General features: G+C 34.6%; 1 protein-coding gene across 1 annotated transcript in view; it reads right to left on the reverse strand.

The window, feature by feature from the left end:
• Positions 1-25,055, reverse strand: part of LOC137388383 (uncharacterized) — a 95,040-nt gene extending 69,985 nt beyond the window's left edge. The window contains exons 1-13 of the mRNA XM_068074868.1: positions 25,016-25,055; positions 22,564-22,630; positions 17,625-17,756; positions 15,660-16,064; positions 12,989-13,098; positions 12,059-12,265; positions 11,819-11,884; positions 11,121-11,237; positions 8,164-8,247; positions 6,574-6,668; positions 3,236-3,301; positions 2,128-2,260; positions 370-481 (exon numbers count right to left, since the gene is read on the reverse strand). Of these exons, the coding sequence (XP_067930969.1) occupies positions 370-481; positions 2,128-2,260; positions 3,236-3,301; positions 6,574-6,668; positions 8,164-8,247; positions 11,121-11,237; positions 11,819-11,884; positions 12,059-12,265; positions 12,989-13,098; positions 15,660-16,064; positions 17,625-17,740 (1,511 nt within the window). The 5' untranslated portion in view covers positions 17,741-17,756; positions 22,564-22,630; positions 25,016-25,055. The remainder of the gene's footprint in view (positions 1-369; positions 482-2,127; positions 2,261-3,235; positions 3,302-6,573; positions 6,669-8,163; positions 8,248-11,120; positions 11,238-11,818; positions 11,885-12,058; positions 12,266-12,988; positions 13,099-15,659; positions 16,065-17,624; positions 17,757-22,563; positions 22,631-25,015) is intronic.
• Positions 25,056-25,935: the final 880 nt, after the last annotated feature.

A 25,935-nucleotide genomic window follows, 5' to 3' on the forward strand; every position in this document is an offset into this window, starting at 1 on the left:
ATATTAACTATTGCATGACGTGCCTGGTGGAAAACAGAAAACATATTTCTTCACTAATAGTAACTTCCACCACTTTACATAATTAAATGGAAAAAAATTTATGCTTTTACATCATGAATTTTATTAGGAGATCTAGTTTACAGGCAAACGATTTTGGGATTAAAATCAAGGAAAAGTTTATCATATAGGCCTATGATTTTTCAAGGTGCAAGTAAATAATTTGTTCGCTATGTTGTTTGTTTTGTCTGAAGGTAAATAAACAAGGGAATTCTGTTTCAATAGAGTCAAAAATATATTATTTTGAAAGTATATAGAATGTAAAGCCAATACCATTGGTTTTAACCTTTTCTAAAGGAGATAAGAGCATACCTGGAGACTGACTCTCCATCCCAACGGCTGCCTTCCTCTGACATCACATCCTCCTCCGTAGCTGTCTGAGTGTCCTGACCGAGGGAGAGTAAATCTGGATCCGTTTCTATGGCTGCAAGAAATCGACTAATTGTTGAACCAAACCAAATATTTGGTTTGGTGATATTTATACTCCTATTTAGGAGTATAATTTTTAGTATAAGGGAGTATACCACATTTCTTCTTTTAATTTGAATGACTTTATTTATTTGAGCAGTTTGCAAAAGGGAACAGGTATGGTTCAGTGGTTAGTATGCCGAATTACGACCGACTGAGTCGGAGGTTCAAAACCCACAAGGATCATTGGTGTTGGAAAGGTCATCCAATCATCAATTGCTTGTGTGCTAAATCTCACGCGTAATTGGTCATAATGACCAATTACTACGATAAATATTGTTCATTCTGTAGCAGGAAAGGTGGAGAAAGGGAAAAATAAGAATAAAAATTAAACATGTGCGTCATACTTCAGTAAATACCGTACTTTTCGGACTATTAGCCTCTACTTTTTTCTGATGATTTGAGCCATGCGGCTTATATAAGGGTGCGGCTATTCTGTGGTTTTTTCTTTGACCGCTAGGGCGCATTAACCAGAATCTCCGGTAAGCGCGCCTCTAGCGGTGAAAGAAAATACAAAACTATGCCTAACGGTACTGTTCCGTTAGGCACTAGGTTAAAAAGCGTCGGTTAATACGAAACAGTGCCATTAGAGACTGTTCCGTTTTAAACAGTAAAGTTGCTGCCGCGTTAAAAAGCACCGACCTGAGTTCTGCGGCCTATACAAAGGTGCCGCCTATCTATTGTTTTATTATCGTTTTTTGGAAAATAAAGCAGATGCGGCATATATAGAGGTGCGTTTATAGTCGAAAGGTACGATACCGCTAGTCACATAACATGGCTAATCCTTGTCTGTGGCTACATATCACAAAGCAATCATTATCAAAACAAGATGTACAGAAAGGTTTTCGTAACAACTCTACATATGGGTAATACCGTTTATTACTTTGAATACAAAATTTCTATTTCACTTTCTACAAGCAACAATCCGCTGACAACATTATATCAATTATAATAATTTGTTACCATAGCTAAAAGTTTTCAACAGGAACTGTCGCTTTCTATCCTAGGTCTGAGTGAAAAAAATGGAAAAAATACAAATAGAAGTACAACAAAGATCATATTCTGTATCAAGGCTACTTCTGTATGTATATTTGATAGCTAACCTGGAATAACCTGTTTCACAGAGGAATGTTGTTCAAAATCGAAGAAGGCGCAACCTAGACTCAGACATATCGGAATATGACTGCGAACATTTTATTAAGAATTATGTAATTAACATTGAAGAGAACCCATTTTTTTCTGCTTCGCTACTAACAAGTTTGATGAAACGATGAAACGTTGTTACTAATTAGAAACCACAATGCTTCTCAATTACGTCAGGACATGCGTAAATCATCATAAAAATTACGTTGATCGACGATTAAAATAAAACAAATAGTGGGAAGCAATAGAAAAAAATTCCTATAACAAGTTTTACACAATAGACTAGACAAAAAACTGTATATCTGGTAGTCTTGGGCAACCCTTGACAAATCAACTTCCAACGGGCAGCAACTGACAGTTGGAGAAACGCTGCCCTAAGCTAGTCAAACATAGGCCATGAAGTCATCTATAATGCTGCTACAGTTATGCGGATAAACAAGAAAAAGGTGAAGTACTCACTTGAGTTATAGTTGAAGTCAGGGAACTTGCTGCTACCGTAGTCAGAGTGAGAAATAGTTGAGAAGGGTGACAGCGACTTGGAATGCTGGTGTTCATGGCTGTATTCTTCGTCTTCTTCATGCTCCTCCAACATCTATTGAAGTAGCGATTCCATTTTATTTATAATACATCACGTAATCACGATGAGCAAGAACTAAGAGGTAATAATGCTGACAGCCCTTAAGTTTATAACAGGGAACAAAGTCTATCGAGAAAAGTCGGATTACACAAAAAAGAACTGCAAGAAAGGTACTGTAGTATTTTTTTATTACACCAGTATTAACTTATTTTGAGGGTTCAACTGTATTTTGAGGGTTCAACTGTATTTTGAGAGTTCAACTGTATTTTGAGGGTTCAACTGTATTTTGAGGGTCCAACTGTATTTTAAATGCATTGAGTGTCTTTGACTAGCTTATGCTGCAACGAGTAATCGCTGAATTGCTGCCAATCAAGAGCAACAAACAAAAAAGGACGTGACACCTTTCATAGAGAGTTATCAGAAGAGATCAAAGAGTTTTTTTATGAAGTTTTCTAACAATGGCAAAATCTATACATAACTAAGCGTGTAAAATCATTTCAATACTGTCAACTATATAAACGTTCTATTATATGTGTGGAAAAGGATACAAAATAAATGATACCTTATCTGAACGTATTGATGCAATGAGAACGCATCACCAAAACCATTAACAAATGGACAAAAAGGGATCACAAAACTAAATTCAATGAGCCAGACTTATAAGATCCACAGAAAATGTTGGAAAAATGTGGAATTAGACCGAATCTGTTACTGGACTGTCAAAGTTAAATTGCTTCGCTTGCAAAACAAGGCTAAGAGCTTAAGTCTCACAGAGACTAGTAACTAAGAGTTCACCATGATGTTACTTGATCATTACTTCAGTAAATTGACTTATGTTCATTTTAATTTAAAAACTTCAAAAAGAAAAACGAAAATGAATGTTTGTATATGAGATAGCATCGCTGGGCACCACTGCACCATGCTTTCACTATTTCTAAGTTCATAACAAAAAATATTAACTGTTCTCAATTGTGATACCAGTGACCTCACCTTAACAATAATATCATCTGCAATATCTCCATAGTTTAGGACTCCATCTTGTCTCATTGCTTCACTCTGCAACAAATTAAAACATTATCGTCAGTTTTTATGCGTTACGCTGAATTGTTCAATAATATTCACAAAATGTGGAAATGAATTCCATAGAAATGTAGGAAAACATAACTCTAAATGTTAATCATAAATATTCCAATAAGAAAACAAGATCACTGTTTTTTAGAACGGTTATTTGGTGATAAAAAGCTTCTCTAAGAGAAGACAAGTCACAAATTTTTCAGCAATAGTATAGGGTTGTATATTAACATTAGACTTAGAATACTAAACGTCATGACTATGACGAAATTTATCAAACTTCACACTATCAAGAAGTATGAAATTGCAAAATTGGTAAAACCAATAGTGCTAAAACAACTTTAATAAAATCTAAATTTTAGTAAAATTGTTTTAGCACTATCCTTCGTTTTATATCATTTTTCGTCATTCTATCGTTGTCTGCCATCTTTATGGACAATTTTTATCATTAAAAACACGAAACTTCTGCAATTAATTATTGCAAACAATGCTTTTGTTTGCAAATTTTTTATTTTAGTATCAAAACAACACCGAAAAATACTATTAATCAAGAGAACGACGATAGTTTTCTACATGTGCAAATGTGCATGTGCAAACAGGGTGATGACATAAAAAAAATGATGGATTGATTAGTGTTAATACAATTTTACTAAAACTAATAAAACATGGATATGTATATATTACAGTCAGACCAAGGTCAATACTGAGCACTGCAGCTAAAAATTCCTTATATTTGTTAATTATCTATGGTAGTTCAAGGCACAAACCCATGGCGACATATATTATTTGAATGTTTTTAGGATGTTTGATCACTTTACATTCAACAGAAACTTACTTCGACTTGATTTGACTAAACTATGAAATTCCTTCTAAAAGCAACGGATAATATAAGTTACAAATGCAGATAGACATACAAAATTGCCATAAAAAAAAATGTCCCTTCACCAAAAACAGTCATTTAAACATTCCTTGTGTTCAGGAAATACATGTTCATGGGAATTCATGAAGAGATGTATAAAAGCGCACAGAAAAACTATTGTCTAAGTTAAAAATGAAGGCCATAAGATCAACACAGTTCTGCACATTAGACCGCCATAACGGGTAACATTAATTTATAGAACTAAAGTTCTGTTGATGTGTAGGCATTTGTAAGCATCAAAATCAAAATGTTCTTATGATTGGACATCAATAAAAAAGAAAGTTGATAAGGCGAAAAAATGAGGCAGAGGAATTCAATGTTCCTGACAACACATTGAGTCTGTGCGTTAAAAGCAGTAAATGCAGCATTTAATGAGCAAAGAATAATCTTCATGTTCATTTCTAATCAAAATATATGCTCAATATCATAAAAATCTACATCCAAACAAATACTCTGCAAATTGGAGTTGGCTTTCCTTTTGTGATACTACAGAGTGTGAGCATAACTCCAAATCAAAATCTAATTTAGATTTGGTGTCAGCTTTGTGGCTTTATACATAACATAATCAAACAACTTAAAAATTGCAAGGTTACACAGCAATTCCATATTTGATTAGACTAAAACTGTCATTTTACAACATTAAGTCTATTAATCTTGGTGATCCTACATCTCTGTAGCTGCAACGTTATGTTGTCATGTGATCCTACATCGCTGTAGCTACAATGTTATGTTGTCATACGATCCTACATCTCTGTAGCTACAACGTTATGTTGTCATATGACCCTACATCTCTGTAGCTACAGTGTTATGTTGCCATGTGATCCTCCATCGCTGTAGCTACAGTGTTGTTGTCATGTAATTCTACATCACTGTAGCTACAACGTTACGTTGTCATATGATCCTACATCTCTGTAGCTACAACGTTATGTTGTCATATGACCCTACATCTCTGTAGCTACAGTGTTATGTTGCCATGTGATCCTCCATCGCTGTAGCTACAGTGTTGTTGTCATGTAATTCTACATCACTGTAGCTACAACGTTACGTTGTCATATGATCCTACATCTCTGTAGCTACAACGTTATGTTGTCACATGACCCTACATCTCTGTAGCTACAGTGTTATGTTGTCAACTGATCCTACATCGCTGTAGCTAGTGTTATGTTGTCATGTGACCCTTCATTTCTGACGCTACAGTATTATGTTGTCATATGACCCTACATATCTGTAGCTACAGGGTTATGTTGTCATGTGATCCTACATCACTGTAGCTACAATGTTATGTTGTCATATGACCCTACATCTCTGTAGCTACAACGTTATGTTGTCATATGACTCTACATCTCTGTAGCTACAACGTTATGTTGTCATGCGATCCTACATCGCTGTAGCTAAAACGTTATGTTGTCATGTGATCCTACATCGCTGTAGCTACAATGTTGTTGTCATGTGATCCTACATCGCTGTAGCTACAACGTTATGTTGTCATATGACAGTACATCTCTGAAGCTACAACGTTATGTTGTCATATGACCCTACATCTCTGTAGCTACAGTGTTATGTTGTCATATGACCTTACATCTCTGTAGCTACAGTGTTATGTTGTCATATGACAAGAATAATGACTAATGAGAGAGACAACATTGACAATCGTAAGAACAGTTCACTGGGTCTCAACACTTGATAGCTTTCTCTCTTCTTCAAATACATGCTTCGCATGACCATTAGAATATGTAAAAGTGCATCAGAACACTCATCTCCTATTATAATTCCTTTTTTGTAATGCTATGAATTAGATGCAAGTTGTCCCTGGTGATGCAATCCATAGGAATGTAGAGACACATAACTCTAAATGACAATCATAAATATTCCACTAGGAAAACAAGATCACTGTTTCTAGAATGGTTATTTTGTGATAAAAAGCTTCCCTATGAGAAGACAAGTCTCAAATTCTAAAGAAACAAAGATTTAACTTGAGAATTTGAGAAGTGACGAAAGACTATCATTGACAGCATTGCTATGTGTTTACAAGTGAACTAGTAAATCCTTAAAACCCCTTAACTTATTGTCCAAGGAAAAAACAGCCTCACTGTCATGACCTGTGAGAATGAATAAGATGTAGTGTTGCTTAAAACACTCTAGATCTGCCTGTTAGGGATGTGGTGAAGTACGATAACTGGGTTTAATTATCGTTCAATGCACCATTCTCACAAGGCACTAACAGTGGAAGTTAGCCTATTTGACATTAAAAACACAAATGTATAACTATGTACGCATAAGTATATTGCTCATGTTATGATGAAATTGATAAAAAGTGAAATGAAATAAATGGACTCACTGTGAGAGACTGGCCCACATACTCCTGCACTATAGAGCAGACTATTGCCGAGACATCAGTGTGCCTCACCAGTTGCTCAGACGCTGGACTCTGATCTACATGTACATCAGTATGTTACTTGTGAATACTGGTTATTTACAATAACTAGTAACCTACCAATTTTTTGTAAATATGCAGCGCTTGAGCTTACTAATTGGAAAGTCTAGTAGCACACTACAGAACTTGCATATACCTGCATATTCTATGCCAACAGGTCTTTGAGGTCATTGATGGGTTAAAGTCCATCTCGACGCGGGTTATTTGTGAAAACATAATGGCTGGTTAACACTATATCGCCGTATGTATTCGTCGACTATGTGAACATTAAACCGACGGCATCATCATGGCAACGCGGATACATTGGGAAAGATTGCATCTGTCAAACTTTCCTGATAGTTAGCCTTGCATCCACGACAGCCTGTACAATGTGCATCACTTCGGCAATGCTGATTGGCTGTCACGGAATGCTTGATCTATATTTCCCTTCATGTTAGTTACTGCGGGACTAGTATTTTATCGTTTCCGTAAAGGCATCATATAATAAGAATGCCTTCGACTAAATCAGCGATGTAAACCCATTCACGCTTACATCAGCGATGTAAACGTGGATGGGTTTGTGATAGGTGCCCTGAATGGTTCGTTAACCTTGACACACATTCCTCCATTAGCTAATAATTAGAATTGTTCACGCTTATCCTTGCACAGTACTGACAGCAATGTTGTCAGTGTTTCAGTTTACTTCCCAGTGTGATGAACAGACAACTACTTGGTTGGCTGTAGTGATTGTTGGTGTAACTATATTATATTCATTTTATAAATATTTGGGAGTTATTCTCAATATAGTAGCAGACAAGGCCATTATCAAGCGTGTAATATCTAAACTAACAGATGTTTGTATTGAGCTCTCAGCATTGTCATACCAGCAATATATGATATATGAATGACTCCACTTGTGTCCCATAAAATGTTGTAAGGGGAAATTTGGAAAATACTAACGATATAATCTATATTGACTTAAAGGTAGAATCATTTTAGGACTAAATGTTTATCGGTGACCTTACGTAGCTAAAGTCCTGCATTTGTACAAATTTAAACTAGACTGAGGTAAGTGAAGACAAGTCCAAAGAGCTGTCATGACTGAGACAATTGATCGTTTTGTGAACAAGCACCTCGTATTTATTTTATGAATCACTGATAGGACTACTGGCTCAACAGATAGTTTGACTTGTTGTAAGATGGGAGTTGTGAAGCTGAGGCTACAATGACGTCTAAGGCAGTTGTGGGGATCATCGGAGTTATGCTAAGTTGATAAAGCCAGGAGATTAAGTAATAAAGCTAGTGTATAAAGGAGTGCAAGGAACAGTCTGTCTTGCGACCATTCAGATAAGTAAGTTCTTTTCATACAACACGGTTAGAGTACGATCGTAACAACAAGCTTTCATAAAAATCAGCATCGTCATTCAATTTTCACATGAGTTCGGGTGGTAACTAGCTATAAAATACTTAGTGACATACAGATAGCTATGTCAGCTACTAATTTGTTTTACTCACTGTCGACAGCAAGATGCAAAGCCTGCTCCATGCTGGATATGAGAGATGAAAGGGTAGATCTGTGCAAAGATAGCATTTCCTCCGCTACAGAAGAACAAGGTAATCACTTCATTAGCTAGTCAGGGCGAACATCAAACTGCATAGCAAAATGTCTGGCCTACCATTTCAGCTGCAAGTTTTTGAATTGTTGTATAAGCTACAGCAAAGAGTTCACCAGAAACAGAGAAAATAGCTTGGCAGACAAACCTAACGATGACACACTTTGGGTAAAATGGAATTTTAGCTTCAGAGATTTCATTTGAACAAATTTTAAAATGACGACAAACTCAAATTAAAACGATAATGTTTTGCAATGTTATTTCGTTGTAGCACTAGTGTGTATACCTGCCAACTCTCACGCATTGGGCGTGAGACTCACGCAATCACCGCAAAGAAAAAATGAAAATGCGTGAGATTTTTGCCCCAATTTCCACAATTTTATGTATGCTATCATTGATACATCAATTGCCCCAAAACCAATCTCAAGTATTGCCCCACTCTTGGGTTGGCAGGTCTGTTAGTGTGTTAAGTAGGGTAATCGATAGGGGTCAAATAATTGGAACATTCAAGTTAAAAATGTTCAAACAATTACCTTCTCCAAACTTATTAGCAGTCGCACCAAATCGCTAAAGCAACTAGCATACTTCTTAAATCTCCAAGATATCGTATATCTTGCTTCTTGATTTCCCATTTTGCACAAACGCTCTAGCTACTGCATTACTATAAAAAGTTAAATAGCTAATCGTACATGTACATGTACATATAACGAAATTTGGCGCGCGGTAATGTTTACAAAGTGCAGGAAGTCTGCGGAGAACTATGTGCGAGGTAAAAGTTCCCAACACCTCTAAATAAAATTATCACTCAGTATTAAAATGCTACGTCTTAGATAACTTTATTAATAGAACAGTGTACGTACTCGGTCTTTCGTCGACATATCGTAATTTTCCTGGTAGTTCTACACCGAAAATAAGCGACTGATCTACGCTGACTCTCTACGGAAGTTTATTAGTCTATTTTAACTGTGATATCTTTTCGGTCCTGCAAATGCGTATACCTATAATTAGTCCGTAATGTGCTCTAAAGTGCATATGTCTAATGTAGGTAGGTTCTTTCGGTGTCTATACCGAATCGCTAGTTTTCATTTTACTGTAATTTTTAATAGTTATTACAAATTATAACGGACAATTTTCGATCGAATACGCTCGGTTTTCCGTTCCGGCAATCCGGATACGATTTCATTATCGTGGGAGTAACTCCAAATGCAACAATCATTACGGTAATACATGTATCTGCAACAGCTCACCAATGCAACAGCTCTCAATATCAGAATAAATCTAGGCTGCAGACAGATATATTCTTTAGTTTGGAAAAAATTAGGGGAAAGAAGACAAATCTTAGACCAATTTTAAAATAGAACCAAATTAATTATTTCATAGTTATGGTAGTATTAAAACAAAAAACTGCTAATTGCTTTTTAAAACAAGACCAATCAAGCGCAGCTCAAAATTGCTGTTAAAGTCTTACTGACAAAAAATTCAACAGAACTTTTAGCAAGCAGCAAACATACAAATATTATTTTTAATGCTGCAATGGTATAAAAGCAAATTCTTGGTATGCTAAGAAGTCAGATTTGTTACTTTTTTATGCATTCGGCGTGATATTTATTTTTCATCCGACTGATTGTTGATATTCACGCAGGTCTTAAACTAGTTTTGAGCAAGAGAATCGTACAGTCAACTATTACCCTTGGTTTAGGCATCTCAAAGTTAAAAAGCTGAAAACTGGGAATCAAGGTATGACATCAAGTCAAAATATAACCATGGCACAACTGCTACTTGTCTAACCTCAACCTTGAGTGTTACAAGAGTTGCCTTCTCACAACTTGAAAGACATTGTGATCTTCACCATAATAAAAGTAGTGTCCGCTTAAAGCCAGAGTTAGTAGTTGGTATAGTAAATAGCCTAACTCTCTAACACTTGCGCTAATCAACCACCTTTAGGTATTCCAGAATAAGTGTGCAACTACTTATTCTCCGTACTTTGTTGGCACACATCATGATCTCTCACCGCACACTAGACTACCAGGGTACTGGTTGTATTAATACCTACTAAAGAACGCACTAATCTGGGTTTTAACTCAATGACTTACAGACTGATATAGTCTTCATTTGGTCGTGGCCGATCAATTGGTTTTAACATTCACATTTTTGAAGTTCTCAAATTGAGATGAAAATAAGTCAGTTTACTGAAGCAGTAATTAAGTAACAACATGATGACGTCACCGCTATTGATCTCTAAGAGACCTAACCTTTCACTCCTGTGCTGCAGATGAAGCGATTTAACTTTGACAGTCCAATAACAGGTTTGGTCTAATTTCACATTTTCCCAACATTTTCTGTAGATCTTAGTCTTGCCCATTGAATTGATTTTTGCACATTTTAAAATATGCTTGGTTATATGCTGTTTCAATTCATCAATACTCAGGTAAGGTAATAGTCATTTCCTTTTCTATACATATAATAAAACATTAATATGGTTGACAGTATTGAAATGATTGTCCTCACTCACCTAATTATGTATGGATGTCGCCATTGTTAGAAAATTTCAGTTAAGTTGATTTTTACATTCAGACTCTATTATCAGAATGTTCGATATATCTCGCAATATACTCATCTCCGTAATGAGCTGTAGATATGTATATTGCATCTATGCATAGTTATGTCATTTGACATCAAAACCTTTTTATGTTCTTATCAGGTTTTATTGTTTAATTGCTATGTTTATATTAGTTGAGCATTATTATTATTATTCCAGTTTGTCACAATCACTTCAAATACTTGGATTCCATATTAAGAAAAAAGAGTTAGCTTGCAAGTTAAGCTCTGACAGCAATTATCTATATGCATTAAACTTACTCTCAGCCTCTGTCTGACTGCTTGCCACCCACTTCCTTATCTTCTGAACCGAAATGTCAATTTCCGTAAGAAACTTCTTAGCTTCAGCGCTTCTAACCTCTGCGAAAGAGTGCTCGTCTGCAAATAGTTAACGTGGATATGGTGATTTTCATATATGAGGTGAGTTCAAATTTTTCACTGCAGCGTCTTTACAATCATGTCCTAAGTTTATTATTAAGGTTGCGCACTGGAACATCGTCTTCATAAATCATTTCAAAGTGGTGTCTGTTTATTCTTCATTATTTCTCATTAATCTCAACCAGAGCAAAAACTATGCTAAAAATACCCTCAATTTCTGGTATAGCCTGTGAGCAAATAAGATGAGATATTGCTACTCAAATCACCAGTTAACTTGATCCATCTGATTGCACATCAAATACCCTAACCTTTAGTTTTCTGCTGCTTTGCAACTAAGCATTTGCTTGTCAAAAAACTATAAAATTACAACATTAATTATAAATATATTTTTTTCTTATTTTCTCCATCAAAATATATCACAACCTATTTTTCATTAAATTTTATATGGTATCCACTTATAGGATCAAGTTTATTTTTTGTGATATCATATGTGTTGTAAGATATTTAAGATGGTTACAATTTGGGATAGGATAGATAAGAGTTATCTTCACTTTGTTAGAATACCCACTTATTAGTCTTACCTATGTTATCGTACAAGCTCCCGTTTGCATGAACCTCGCTGTGAGCTAGGGCACTATCCAACTCGTCTGCAAAAAGTATATAGTCAGACTGTGAATTTTTATAACTCCAACGTTTACAAGGACACAAGGATTTTCAGAGACGCAATTTCCAAAATTTAAAAGCATTGTAAATCAGAAATGTAGCTGCTGCTTAAACTGTTTAATAATACTAATAATAATGTGATGATCAACTCCGCTCACCTTTTGCTATCAGATTGCTTCCTTGACGCTCGGTAGGCTTGAAAAAGTCTTCCACACTGATTTTATCGCTGCTGACATCCGATCCATTGGCTTGCATATCTCCGACCTCGTGTTTATCCATCTGAAGATTTTTCATTGAGTCAAGAAATGCTTCCAAAGACAGCGGAGGAATTTCTTCGATAGTAGACGAGGAGTCGATATCAAATCCTGCTAAATACGTTATAATGATGTAGTTTATTTGCCTATCAGTGCAAAATTTTTATGTCATTCAATACATTTATAATGCACGTCAAATGAAATTGTTTTAAGTTAAATTAAAAATATGCATGAAACTTATGCACACGAGTGTTAACTGTAAAGATAATGAAAATTTATTTATAAAGGATATAAATGTAAATCTTGTAATAATTCTTGCAAAAACTGAGTTGGATGTTTTAAATAAAATATTTGTTGGTTAAATAAAATCCTAATAAAATCCTAAGCACTCAGTTAGAATACATTAATTTGCAAGCTCTACTGAGTAATTTTACGCTTCTATAAGCACAAGTAATATTATCTCTTTGTTACAAATGTGTGAAGGTGAGTAAAGTATAGAATACGACTTAATTTTCATTTTTACAAAACTTACCAAACTTTTTAAACAGTACAAAAATATAACAATTTTAGTTGTACTGAAAAGAAAAAGAACATCACATTTTTATGCTGATGTGAAGAAGGTTGAAGCATTCAACAATAATCTAAATGTAGATTATGCGTAAAGTACTATAATAAAACATTTTTAACCAATGAAGTTGGTGAGTTCCATGTTGTGTCACTTGAGTTTTTTCTTTGAAAAGAGAAGCTCTATGATAATAAACAATAAGAAAAGCTCTATGATAATAAAGAATAATACCTACATCAATGAGAATTCTGGTTAGAAATGCTACTAACCCTGGCTGAGTCTATGTCCAATGGTGGCAGCTATTTTTCCTTTGTACGTTCTCCGGAAGCTTCTAGTTTTACTATCATACATCCAGTCAGCCGTCAAACGACTGAAGTTGCTAGCAACAGCAAATACGTTATGCATAAAACTTTATTTTCCATAGATGTTTCAACATAGTAAAAAGTAAGCTTTTTAGGGAGTTGCTATATTTATTATTTTTAATATTATCGTTGAAGGCAGCAGCTATAGTCACTAAACATATTCTACTGTTATTATAAGTGCAATTTGCATCTTCAGGGTTTGAACTGAGCTCAAAAGGGGCAGCGGTGTAAATATTGGCATAATAAACATACCGTATGTTAGACTGTTTGGATTGGTCAAATATTTTGACCAATGACAGCCTTGACTACATTACTGTAAGCATGGTTACATTAAATTTGACCAATGACAGCCTTGACCACATTACTGTAACCATGGTTACATTAAATTTGACCAATGTCAGCCTTGACCACATTACTGTAAGCATGGTTACATTAAATTTGACCAATGACAACCTTGACCACATTACTGTAACCATGGTTACATTAAATTTGACCAATGTCAGCCTTGACCACATTACTGTAACCATGGTTACATTAAATTTGACCAATGACAGCCTTGACCACATTACTGTAACCATGGTTACATTAAAATTGCAAAATGAAAATAGATGTTAAGGATCAACTTGCACAAAATTTTTAGTGAATTTTATCAGAAAATAATAGTATTTTTTATCATGAGTTTGTTTTTTAGGTTTTCGTGATCTGATTGCTAGAATATGTTCAGATTAAAATTAACAAAACTTCATCGCTGTTAAAATACCTAGACCAAATGAAAGAGCGTTTATTACATTTATAATTGCAAAGAGACTGACAGAATAGAGACGCATAACTCTTCTACTTGAACGCAATAGCTGATATAAGCTGTTGCAGTGATAACAACTAGCCATGTCATTTTGTACGAATTGTTCTGCTGAGCTTTTTAACTGATCTTTTTTTAACTTAAATTGATATTTGAGATCACCTCAAATATTGATTTTTTGTAAATGATAGAAAAATGATGATACTTTCGGAAAAAATTCACAAACGTTGTGTAAGCTCCTCTTTGGGCTTTTAAATGTAAAGTAAATGTCAAAATTTACCACAAAAAACTTTCTTTTTGCTCACAAAAAACTTTCTTACCCTTATCTTCTCAAATTTTAAATATAGAACTCAACAGTATGTATGTGATTTAACAATGGCTTTTACTGTGTATAACATATATAACTGAGGAGAGTTATAATGGATTATAGTGATATTATATATATATAGTATATATATAGTATATATATAGTATATATATATATAGTATATATAGTATATATAGTATATATGTATAACTAATAGTTCTATGTTAATTTGGCTCACACATTTTCTCAGATATAACAATAAACAGCTCAGACAGCGCAGCTGAATATCTGCTAGGTTTTTTGTATTACTAATTATATCAGCAAAGTTTTTCAAATCCCAATCAGTAGCTGTAAGGTAATAGTTAGGATACCTTACTAAATTTTTTACCCAGAATGCTCACACATTGATTTGTAAAGAAAAGGTCGTTCGATTACGCTCTACTCTCACGCCGAGTGTTTCAGCTGCTCTTATAACTGAAGCAAAGAGTTTATTGTCTTTTTTTCAAAGAGATAATGAATTCGGCATTTAAAAACAAAGTTCTAGCAGCTGAATAGAACAACCCAAGGTTTTGATACCTAAGCTAAGGAAACGATAGATATACAGGTAATCCTCACTTAATGGCGGGCTCACTCCACAATGACTTGGAGTTACAACGGCGCGTTAAAAATAGTAAAACTTTTCAAAAATATACTCGAAGAAGCTAAATAAAATTAACAAGAAAACATATTTCTTTAATCAATAAAGTAACCACGAATTCATAGATATTAGACATTTATGTTAGCCATTGCTTTATTTTTATGTGTGAATGGTATCGGGTGTTAGGCAATTAGCAGATGTAGTTGAACTATTATAAAAAGGACCCATAGTAAGAAAAGATTCTAAGTAAAAAAGGAAATACCAAGAAAATAAACAAAATTTAATAATAAGAAACCGTGTGGTAGTCTAACATTAGTTTACACGCTCATGTGAAAACTAAAGTTAAAATTTTACTGCATTTGTTAAAAATTTACACTTCCTGCTAAAGAAAAAATAAAAAGGAGAAAAAAAAGAACAGGTGAAAATAGCTTATACATATGTAACGGGGACTTGAAGGGGGTTCATTTAGCGATGAAACCACTAAATGATAAGTTCTTCAGAACGTAACCTCATCGTTAAGTGAGAACTACCTGTACTCTTTTTTCCAAAGAGCTATGTAACTATAGAAAAAATTGTAACAAATACATTACTACTGTACCGACTAACCAGAATAATAACTACATCAAACAGTACATATTTCTGCTACAGGTTAGTTTTTAGGGCTAACAGGAAACACATAAAAACATTAAATAGAAAAACTGCCAAAATTTAAACTATGCATTGCCATGCAAGAGTACATAAACAAGCAATAGCTCTCTTTTTTCTAACAGAAAAGAAAGGGAAGATCTAGGGCTAGAAAATGAAATGGGTGTGCCACACGGGTAGGCCAACATACCTATAGCCTTCCTCGACAACATGCTCTTTGCAAATATAGCCTTTGTGCTTCGCTTCCCACAATGCGCATGGCTTACAAATCCATTGCATGCAAATTACGCATTGAACATTCCTCGTTGTGAAAAGATTGGACGATTCCGAACCACACAATCTACAGATCCGTTCAGTATTACTGGTTTTGTCATGACCTGTATTAGTTCTTTGAGAATCATGCTTGATTTTACTAGCACCATTTGAAATGCGGTAATCATTGTTGTTGCTGGGAGATGTAAACTTGGCAAGAGAAGTTTTTAAGGTAGGCGGGTCTGAGGAATGTTCAAGCTCGGAGAATTTTGAATATGTATGAGCGGAGTGCATGGGTGCTGTAGGTGGTTTAGCAGACGTGACAGGAATCCTATCCTCTGGCCTACAACGTGTGCACGGAAATGAGTGTGCTACCTTGACTACTGTTTCTACCTGCACACAATAATATTTTTGTTGGAGTTATCCTTCCTCAAATGTTAGATTCAAATGGTGAAGGGCAAAAAAGTCAATTTTTGGTTGGAAATTGCAAAGAAGTTAATGAAATTTCAAATGTATCAGAGATTTCTGCAAAATTCCTTCTACAAGTGATTGGGCTGTGTGCAGGCAGCTACAAGAAATAATAGTTTTGTGTTAAAACGTAAGAAAGTTATATTGAAGCTGCTGGAGAACAGATAAACTAAAATGTTTTCAAAAGAAACTAACCTAGAAGCCGTGACTTACATTTTCTTATAACAAAAGTTACATAACGCTTCTTTTAGCTCACGACAGCAGCTTTTACAGATTTTCTGTTTGCACAAGCAGCAGGTACGAGCTCGTTTAAACAGGAAATTAAATGGCTCTAGGCAGCTTAAGCAATAATTGTCAGTGATTTGATTCTGTGTAGACGTCAGCGCATCACGGCGCTGCTGTTCCGCTAAGATCTCTTCTTCTAATAGCCTAAAAGGTAGAGATACTCTGAGCTCAGCTGCCAGCAATAGTAGAAATGGATTATACAACGACAATTACACTGTTCTATTTTTGCTGCCAGAAAGTGCCTTACTGTCATCAACAAGAATACTAGGTATTTGTTTTTTAAGTTTTTTTCATTTGCGCTACCAAATTGCAGTTGAGCAAGATTTGAGCCAGCGTTGTATAACAATATGAAACATTTAGAATATTATTTATAAAAGCTTCCTCAGTACTAGAATATTTACGAGTTTTTATATCATTGCCTAAACCTTTTCTGGCTCAACAAGTCTCTGCAACAAACCAATATTGGTAATATACTTGATCTTATAGGCAATGGCGAGCTTTTCTGTTAAGACAGAAGACAGAAGACAACAGACTCATATTATATTCATATTCCCTAACTGTTGTATTAATTTCAATGACCATAACATATTGTAGTAACCAAGTTATCTGAAGAAAACTTGTTTGAACCCAGGCTGGTTGAATAACTTTTTGTATAGCAACATACTAATCGCCTAGTTGTTGTGTGACTTTACTAAGAGACAGTTTGGACGCCTTTATGCTTTTGTTCAGAATGAAAATTATTTACAGCAATATTAGTTTAAAACTTTTCTGTAGAGTACCTATCAAACTAAAAAAGTGCAAATTCTAACAAATAGCCTGTAAAAAGTTGCCCAATAACTTACCAAAATCATGATTCACTGCCAGTGAATTGCTCTATAATCAATTGAATGAATGTTTTATACTGAATTGCTTTATGCAAATTTGGTGTTTTGACTCATTGAGAAAGTAACTCCAAACATATGCGCCCAGCAGCATTCAGAAGTAGAAATTCCACATTACTAAGTTACTCATACTACAAAGTAATACATTCTTTCAAAAATTTAAGTTGAAAAAAATTTACATTTAAAAAAATTTTAACTGAACGAAAAGCTCCGCAAATACCATAATTGTCTGTAGAGTATAACAATGTCAGCGAAAAAGAAAAACTTACCTTAGTCTGCTGCGCTCTCTTGTACGAAGCAGGAGATCTCGTTTTAGAACAGCGAGAATTCTCTCACAGTCCTCTTCGGACATGAGATCAGTGTTGAGCTTGCTTGTCGATGTCATTTTTACCTACACGTATCTAAAAAATCAGCAACCGCTGTTACACATACAGAAAACCAGTTTCAAGTTACTAAAAGGCACACAAGCAGCGAAATAAACATTTTTTATGATTTATTGTCTTACAGTGAAAATTTGTTTATGGTTAGTTGAGTTCTTGGCATAATCAGAGCCATCACTAGACAAGATTATAAATTTAACATTTACAAAATATAACATGCATACAGCGCACACACAGTTTACTCACCAACTTGGATATCTGCTTTTTACCAAATATAGTTGTACATGCATAGAAGATTTTTTAGCTGAAACTAATTGGCTTTTTCTTGCTAATTAAATAATATACATGTAATTGCGTTTGAATATATGTTATAAAAACAAATAGGTAATAATTTATTGCACAAAGGAAACACAACTCCATCGCATCTATATTGAAAAACCTTCAGCTACTCACAATTTTTTTAATGTTTTTCTTAAATTAAGAATAAACACTTAAAAAATTGTGAATCAACTTAGTTGGCTTCAACCAAAAGACTTGCCAGAAAGAAGTTTAGTTTTAAAAAGAAACAAGACCGCTTGCAGTAGTCTGAGATTTTCAATTTTTTTGTATAGAAATAAATGCTTTCTAAAATTCTAAAAACACCAATTTTAGTAGCTGCATGAGACTTACTCATGAACTAAACAGTCAACTTCCTACCTTGATGACAATTTTTCAAAACGAATCATAGCTTTGCGTACCAAATCTACTTGGGATCAAATCAAATATGAAGGCCTCTATTTGTAGGCTTTATAAATGCCAGAAAAATTGTTTGTCTTGTTTTATAATTAAAATTTGATGCTGCACAATAATTTCTAATCGGCGCATTGCTTTTCACCAGGTTTAGCAAATTTAGAAAACCGGTACCATCAACTCGTATACCCTTAAGTGTGATACATGGATAGCTATTAGGTACTCAAATCGGAACAATAATAGTATTTTTGCTTTTATTAGAAAGAGCAAGAGACAAGCGCTGATGCAATCTTGCTAGTCATACATTATGCACCATAAGACCGTTTACGCAATGTTCACCTATATTACATGAGTGGGAACTTGCAGGTGTTTTAATAGTTATCCAACTACAAAGTAGTCTATATTGGGTAAACCAAGTGAAAGCTGCTAATATACTGAACATCCGCCATTGTGTTTTTATCACACAATCTTTTAATGTTTTTGTCACTAAGTTACGCAGGTAGTTATTGAAATTGCATGTATAAGAAACATTCGGAGCTGCAGTACAGATCTCCGGTCACTTTTTAAAACAAATACTGGAGGTTACATACTAGTTGAGCAGTTCTTTGTCCAATCAAATTTAAGCCTTTATCCAACCAAATGCAGGTGTTTATCTAATAAAATGTAAGTTTTTATCCAATCAAACTCAAGTTTGTGTAGAAAATCAAATGCCTGAGTTGCTGAGTTATTGTCTTAATTATTTCAGCTTTAAAGATCTGTTCAGAAGATTCATCCAACAAAATTTGTTATGATACGAATTTCAGCGACCGTTAGTCATAGCTTATAATTCTGACAGCTTTGAGCTACAGATTCTATTTTATTCCTGACTATTTAAAAACCACACCAGCATCTGAATTTTTTGTTTACAAGAAACAGCATTGTCAATGCCATTTACTTTTCTTGCTGTGGCTAGCAAAATAAAATTTTGCAGTTAATAAAAATTGGTAATGTTTTGTTAGGTCTTAATGATTAATTAGATAATTTTTACGTAATAATATCAAACCATTCAATGAAAAGATGGATAATTGCTTACGATCACTGTGGCTCTATCTATTAAATAGGTTATTGATGAATCTTTAATTGCAAAGTTGACTTTAATGCTATTGTTTACCTCAGCATAATATTTCGCAATTGTCTTTCTTTTCTTATTTTTTTGCATAATAAAGTAAATTTACTGAACATTTTCATGAAAATTGTCTCGATTACAAATTATTACTTTCTGTATTAATTAGCTTGTGTGTACAACACAAAGAGCTTAATATATTAGATAATCAGAACAAAATAAAATTGGCAGCGCAACATGGCAGCATAGATCAATAAAAGTTAACTTAATTTAGTTGTGTTGATACAGATCAGACTCTAAAATCTAATAGCAATAACAATACTAAATAATACCAATAATAAAAAAAAATTGAATAATTGCTTTTTAACAATAGAGAGAAAATTAACAAGATCCTTCCCAGAATGCCACACCAGGTTCTACCAAACTTTAAGATTGCAACAGCAGTTAACATTGTGACATTTCACAGCTCATAAGATGGAATGCCATGAGGCAAATTGAACTAGTTCAACCTATGGAAGTGCCACAAGTTCCCTAACATAAATCTTTATGTAAAGTTATTAACAGATGGAGCTTATAGAATACTGACAAAGTTTTGAAAAGGTCTAAATGGTTTTCCATTATTGATCATATATAAAACACTCTAGTTTATTGAAGAAGTTAGGTGGAAAAGTTCATGTGTCATTTCTCCTTATGCTATGAGACATTTCTATGGTGTTTGTACTTTTCATTTTTTACACTGATGATTGACTGAAGAGTCACATATCTGATTGCCAAAAATGAGTAAAAGTAATGTGTCAATTCTAGTGCAGTAGAAGGTAGACAAAGGTTTATTCACCAACAGTGATCAAGCCTGGTTGCAAAAAAAACTAACTTGGTCACACTGATGCGATTAAAGTTTAAGATTGGCTCGTGCCAATTATGTGTTTCCTTATCACGGTCTCTTCTATTTACTTTATCTTCTGTCTATTACCTCTTTCTATTTTCTGTTATTCTAGCTACCTATGCAAGAGTAACACAGTTATAAGGTCTGATTTAGTGCCCTACTCACCTAGTCTTCACAACGCGTCACTCAATGTGATCGGTGATGTTAGTACATTAGTTGAAAAGTTAACTTAAAGATCTGATCATTAATTTATCAGAGGGGAATCTCCCTATTGAACTTTAAGTCATGAACTCGAAGACACCATGTTACATAATGCAGAGCTAGCGGTAACAATAGAAGGAGATACAAAGGGCAATGTTTTCTCACGAGGTATGCTTTTGGAAGTTCCAACTAGTAGATCTACTGGATCAAACAAAGTAAAATAGAAAGGCAAACTTGAAAACTATTGAACTGTATTTGATTGGGCAACGTGCCAACTTTGGTGTATTGAAAAGTAGAGCTATAGAAGTGATGATTTTAAGCACATGTTGGAGTGAGCTTACATTCTCAGTTGTTGGGTATATTGACCTGGTCTGATCTCTCATATTATAATGATCTTGAAAAGTTGCCCTCTCCTGCTCTAAAATACTCTATTTCTTTATGATATCTTTTTCTATATTTTTAAAACTTACAGCTTTGCAAATATCAAAATCAAAAGCGAAAAAGCCATAGAATATTCAATAGTCTACAAACTTTATGTAACTGGCTTCTATGTTTTTATTTGAAACTTCCGTCATATCTAACATGACTTATGTAAAAGTTTTATTATATGAGTGTTACATAAATTTATTGGTAATTACTAATTATTTACTTTGTACTTTCTGTACAGCTTTGTTACAAAAAGTAAAGGCTGGCAGTTTTGATTTGTTTAGACTAAACACTCTCAGATTTCACCAGCTGCATGTGAATTTTTAGCAATATATGTTCTAAATGCATTTAGCTAACACCTGTCTTTTGCAACATGCAGTTAACACGGTTTGTGCCCAACTAGCAAAAGGTGAGGTCATATTATTTAATTATTTTATTTATAACTAATAATTACTTGCATTTAATTTTCTTGTTTGCATTTTTATGTGCATTTTTTTTCACATAGTCACAAATCGGTTTGAAACTTTCTTGTGCCAAAAAACAGCATTCATATCAGTAATGATGGACATGCTGGCATTCTTTGAAGCACTATTTATAACTCCCAAGATTTCAGCTTCTGTTACATAAGAAAATGATTATTTTTAAATTGGTTATAGCTATTCAATTTTGCAACTTTTTTAACGTTTTCACAGATTTACTCAGACTTTGAAAAAGTGTCAGAGTGATTACATTTTCATTTCTAATTTAATTGATCGAAAACAGAATTTAGGCTACAATAGGATCTAGCAGTAACAGAGTTACTCATCCACAAAAAAAACAAAGTCAGGCTGTTTAAATTTGGTAGTACAAGTATCTCTGTGCCATTCACTCTATTCGTTGGTGAATAAATTTCGTGGAGGAAAAGTAGAGCAAAAGATTGATATGCTAGTGGTAGCTGATTTGTACTAGAAGACATATCAGCAAAGACAGACATCAGATGAAGGTAAATAGCTGTGCAACTCAATGCTTAACAGAAGTACTTGTTACGCAATATTTTCCTAAACATAGGTTAAAGCCTGGTTCCCATATCCGCCACATGCCCCTGCGACAGCACCGCAGGCTATCAGCGGTGAGATTTGAATCGACTCGCCAGGCACAGCTGAGTACTGCCGGTAGTTACTGGCAGTCAATGCAAGAGTTTAGTGCTGTTCAAATTTTCGATGCAGATGCACTGTACAGGTGAAGGTCGGCATTAACGAAACGGCATGGCGAGCGAAAATTTTTTATGCGATTATTAGAGATGCCACTTTATGTGAACAGAAGCCGCCGAGCCTAGAGCTGCAAGTGTTTTGTCACGCAAGATTATTGCCGGTGTCTCGCAATCGATATGGGAACCAGGCTTTAGCGACGAACAGGAGTTTTGAGTTTAGCTAAGGTAAAATGCTACCAGCTTACATACATTGCCAATAATTTTGACGTGAGATCAAGCTAGCAGAGTTTCTACTCACCAAACGCTCTGGAATAATCAGTGAAGTACTAAATGCCCTGTCAGGTTACTCCCTCATCTGAAGATAACTATAAAGATAATGATCATAGTTTAAGTCAGGTTGATATGTTATCACTTAATACGATGTGTCATCTGGCCTCTTTGCTTATCGCCTAATATGTGAAAACTTCCGTTAACACCTTTTCTTTCCCAATGTCTAGCGATCACAGTGATGATTTGTGTTCAACATTACAATAGTGAGACTTCCATCTGCGCTACGACATTTTTGTCTCCATAGCAACCGTAGTTAGGAACTGCAAGGTTACGGCAGTGTCAGGAAGCGCAAGCGTGAGAAAAAGCCTGGTTAACTTAAGGATTTTCTGCTGTTTGCCTACATGTTTGTCTTGAGCTCACACGCCTTCACCGAGGAAACAAAGACTTGAAGCTTTTATAAAAACTTCAAAGAGCTTTCGTACATTTGTGCACTCAAATGACAGTTTGACATCAGTTTAGGAATACATGGCATACAAAAAAATTCTGGTTTCTGCAAAAAGAAAGCTATTCAATAATGTAAGAGATGCATTGGATTAGAATAGGCAAACCAATAGAAACTTCAATAAAAAGATTAAAAAGTGCCCAAAGCAAAGTCATGTAACGTCAAGAATACCGCACAAAAATTACTTTATGCAAAGAAAAAGTCGCAACACGAGCTGACAGTGAAAGTAATGTTTGGGAAGGGCATAACTTTGAGCGGCCAATTATGCTTGTCAATATTTGTCAGGCATAATATACACCTGTCAATATTTGTCAGGCATAACATACACCTGTCAGTATTTGTCTCCCAATCTTGACTACTTCCTTGCTGCTTCTTCATAATACCTGAGTTGGCGATATGTTAATGCCTTATAGAGTTGCAATATAGGCTGACTAACCACAACTATTATTTGTTGCAATAAAAACTAGAGAGGTGATTGGTTCATCATAACAATTTTTTAGAAGCTCAAAGTTGAATCAACCCTAAAATAGTTAAGAAATTATATGCTAGCAACAAATAACATTCGAGAACTACTGGCTATGCCCTGGAAGCATGGGACAAAGACATAGTCTGCCGCATGGTTGTGACAAATTATGGCCTGTTTAACTGTTTTTTCAAATGTAACTCAAATTTTATGCTCTTGTTTTAAGTAGTAACTTTTTTACTAAGATTCTTTTTTACAAAAGATTTACTACTACAAATAGTAGTATGATGTATGTTTTTTTGTAATTTAGCTAGTGCTTATAGCAATAAAATCATAAATTTTATTATAGAGCTTGCATTTTATTTACCAAAACCTCTTCGCGGTAGCCAGACATTCTACATGAAACAGTTTGTAAAGTATTATTCATGTTATGATGTGGGTATTAAGAAATAAGCCGAGAAAACACTTAGTTTTTTTTTATTTCATTAAACACATTGCTGTATATGACACTTAGTTTTAATGAACATGATGAAATTGTTCTAGGTTTCTATATAATGTTAAAAATGTTCAAAAACAGTTGAAACCATCGTAACTTGGCTAAAAATCTGAGTTTAACAATCACAAGAGAAATAATTACATTATTACTTGTTATGACGTACATTATAAATATTGTTTTTGAAAAGTGTCATACTTTTATAGTGCGCTGCCTTATGATCAGTAAGCTGGTGGTTAGAGTCGCACAAGTACCATTGGTGGTGTTAGAAAGTGGATCCAACCACAGTTGCTCATGCCCTGCACTGTTAAGAGAGACAACCCTGACAGAAAAACCGAGGCAGGCAACAGGAAACCCACCCTAGTATTTACTAAAGAAAACTTAAGAAATGTCTAATTCAAGCAATTAGAGAAGATCATGTCATAAAAGACCAGCATAGACTCTTGCTTGCATATTTGTCAGATATCGAATAGGTAGAAAGTCTACAAGCTTTTTGTGGGAGTGAAGATGCCTCATAAGGAGAACTATGACCAATGATTACAGCCTCTTGTACTCGATGTGCTTTTTTCTAATCTCTGCTGTCTAAAACACTCTAATAGACCATCCTGCCTACCTACGCAACTGCTACCCACCAACAAAAACCACTAAACACACAAGCTGTAAACATCTTGCCCATCTGATATCTATAAGATTACTATATCGTAAGAGTTTCTTTTTTGAATTCTATTGAATTCCCATGTTATTATTATTTTTCTATGCTGCCTAATCTGCTTTTGTCGATCTTAGACAAAAAAATAAAGTTAAAATCAAACCAAATATTTTTGTATGCAAGCTAGAAATTAAAACGAAATCTCAAGAAATTCATGTCATAAGAGGAGAGAGTGCTTTTCATTTAAAAATAACCCAAACTAGTAACAACATCCTCCAAAAACCTTTATGACTAACAGCTTAAATAAAACTATAGAAAGCAACCTGCCATACTCATATATTGCCTGTAGCTAGTAAATTCTTGATGAACTTACTGTAAGTTAGAAGAGCTAGTAAACGTACTGTCAACATCCATTCATGCAAGCAAAATAGTTCCATATACAAAAGCTCAGCTACTAGAGAGCAGCCTCTTAATCAATTCACTCAAATGTAAACAATGTGGTCAGTCAGTGGCTAGGCAAAGAATGTCGTCTTTGGCATGAGATGAGAGGTGATTGAGCGTGAAGGCGCTACACGCTAGTGAGTCAATTATAAGCTCGACTGCCAAACCCTCTAATTGCTATGGCATTCGTTAGGTAACAGCTGGTATAATAGCGATAAAGTGGCTCAGTATTCTAAAAATTTGCAAAATTGTTGGTTCAGCGCGTGTGGTGCTAGAAGAGCTTTTCAAATATGTGACAACAGAAAATCTATAATTGACCGTAAAAAATGTGTCAATACTGGCTTTTGATAATTTCAGTGAAGGCCCTTTTGGAGTTCCTACATGTTGTGGGCATGATTATGGGACACACGTGACTTTCTAACTGGGCAATAGATGTAACAATTGATCTATTGGGCAACAAATGTGGAGTAACACTGCAATGATCGAGGCACACAAAGGTACATGTCATAGTTGGGTTGGGTAGGTTTTAGTGACAGGCGCACATATTTTTTAAGACTCCAGTTCTGATTTGTTAAAAGTACTGCTGAACATTTTTCTGAAGATTTCATTCCTATCCTTCATTTTTTGAGATGTCATTCTATCGTTGTCTGCCATCTTTATGGACAACCTTTATCATTAAAAACACGAAGCTTCTGCAATTAATTATTGCAAACCATGCTTTGGTTAGCAATATTGTTATTTTAGTATCAAAACAACACCGAAAAATACTATTAATCATGAAAATTTTCTACAAAGATGGCGGCTTTTTCGTAGACGAGTACATGTGCAAACAGGGTGATGACGTCAAAAAAA

This window comes from Watersipora subatra, chromosome 2, assembly GCF_963576615.1.
Source record: "Watersipora subatra chromosome 2, tzWatSuba1.1, whole genome shotgun sequence".
In the NCBI taxonomy this organism is placed as follows: domain Eukaryota; kingdom Metazoa; phylum Bryozoa; class Gymnolaemata; order Cheilostomatida; family Watersiporidae; genus Watersipora; species Watersipora subatra.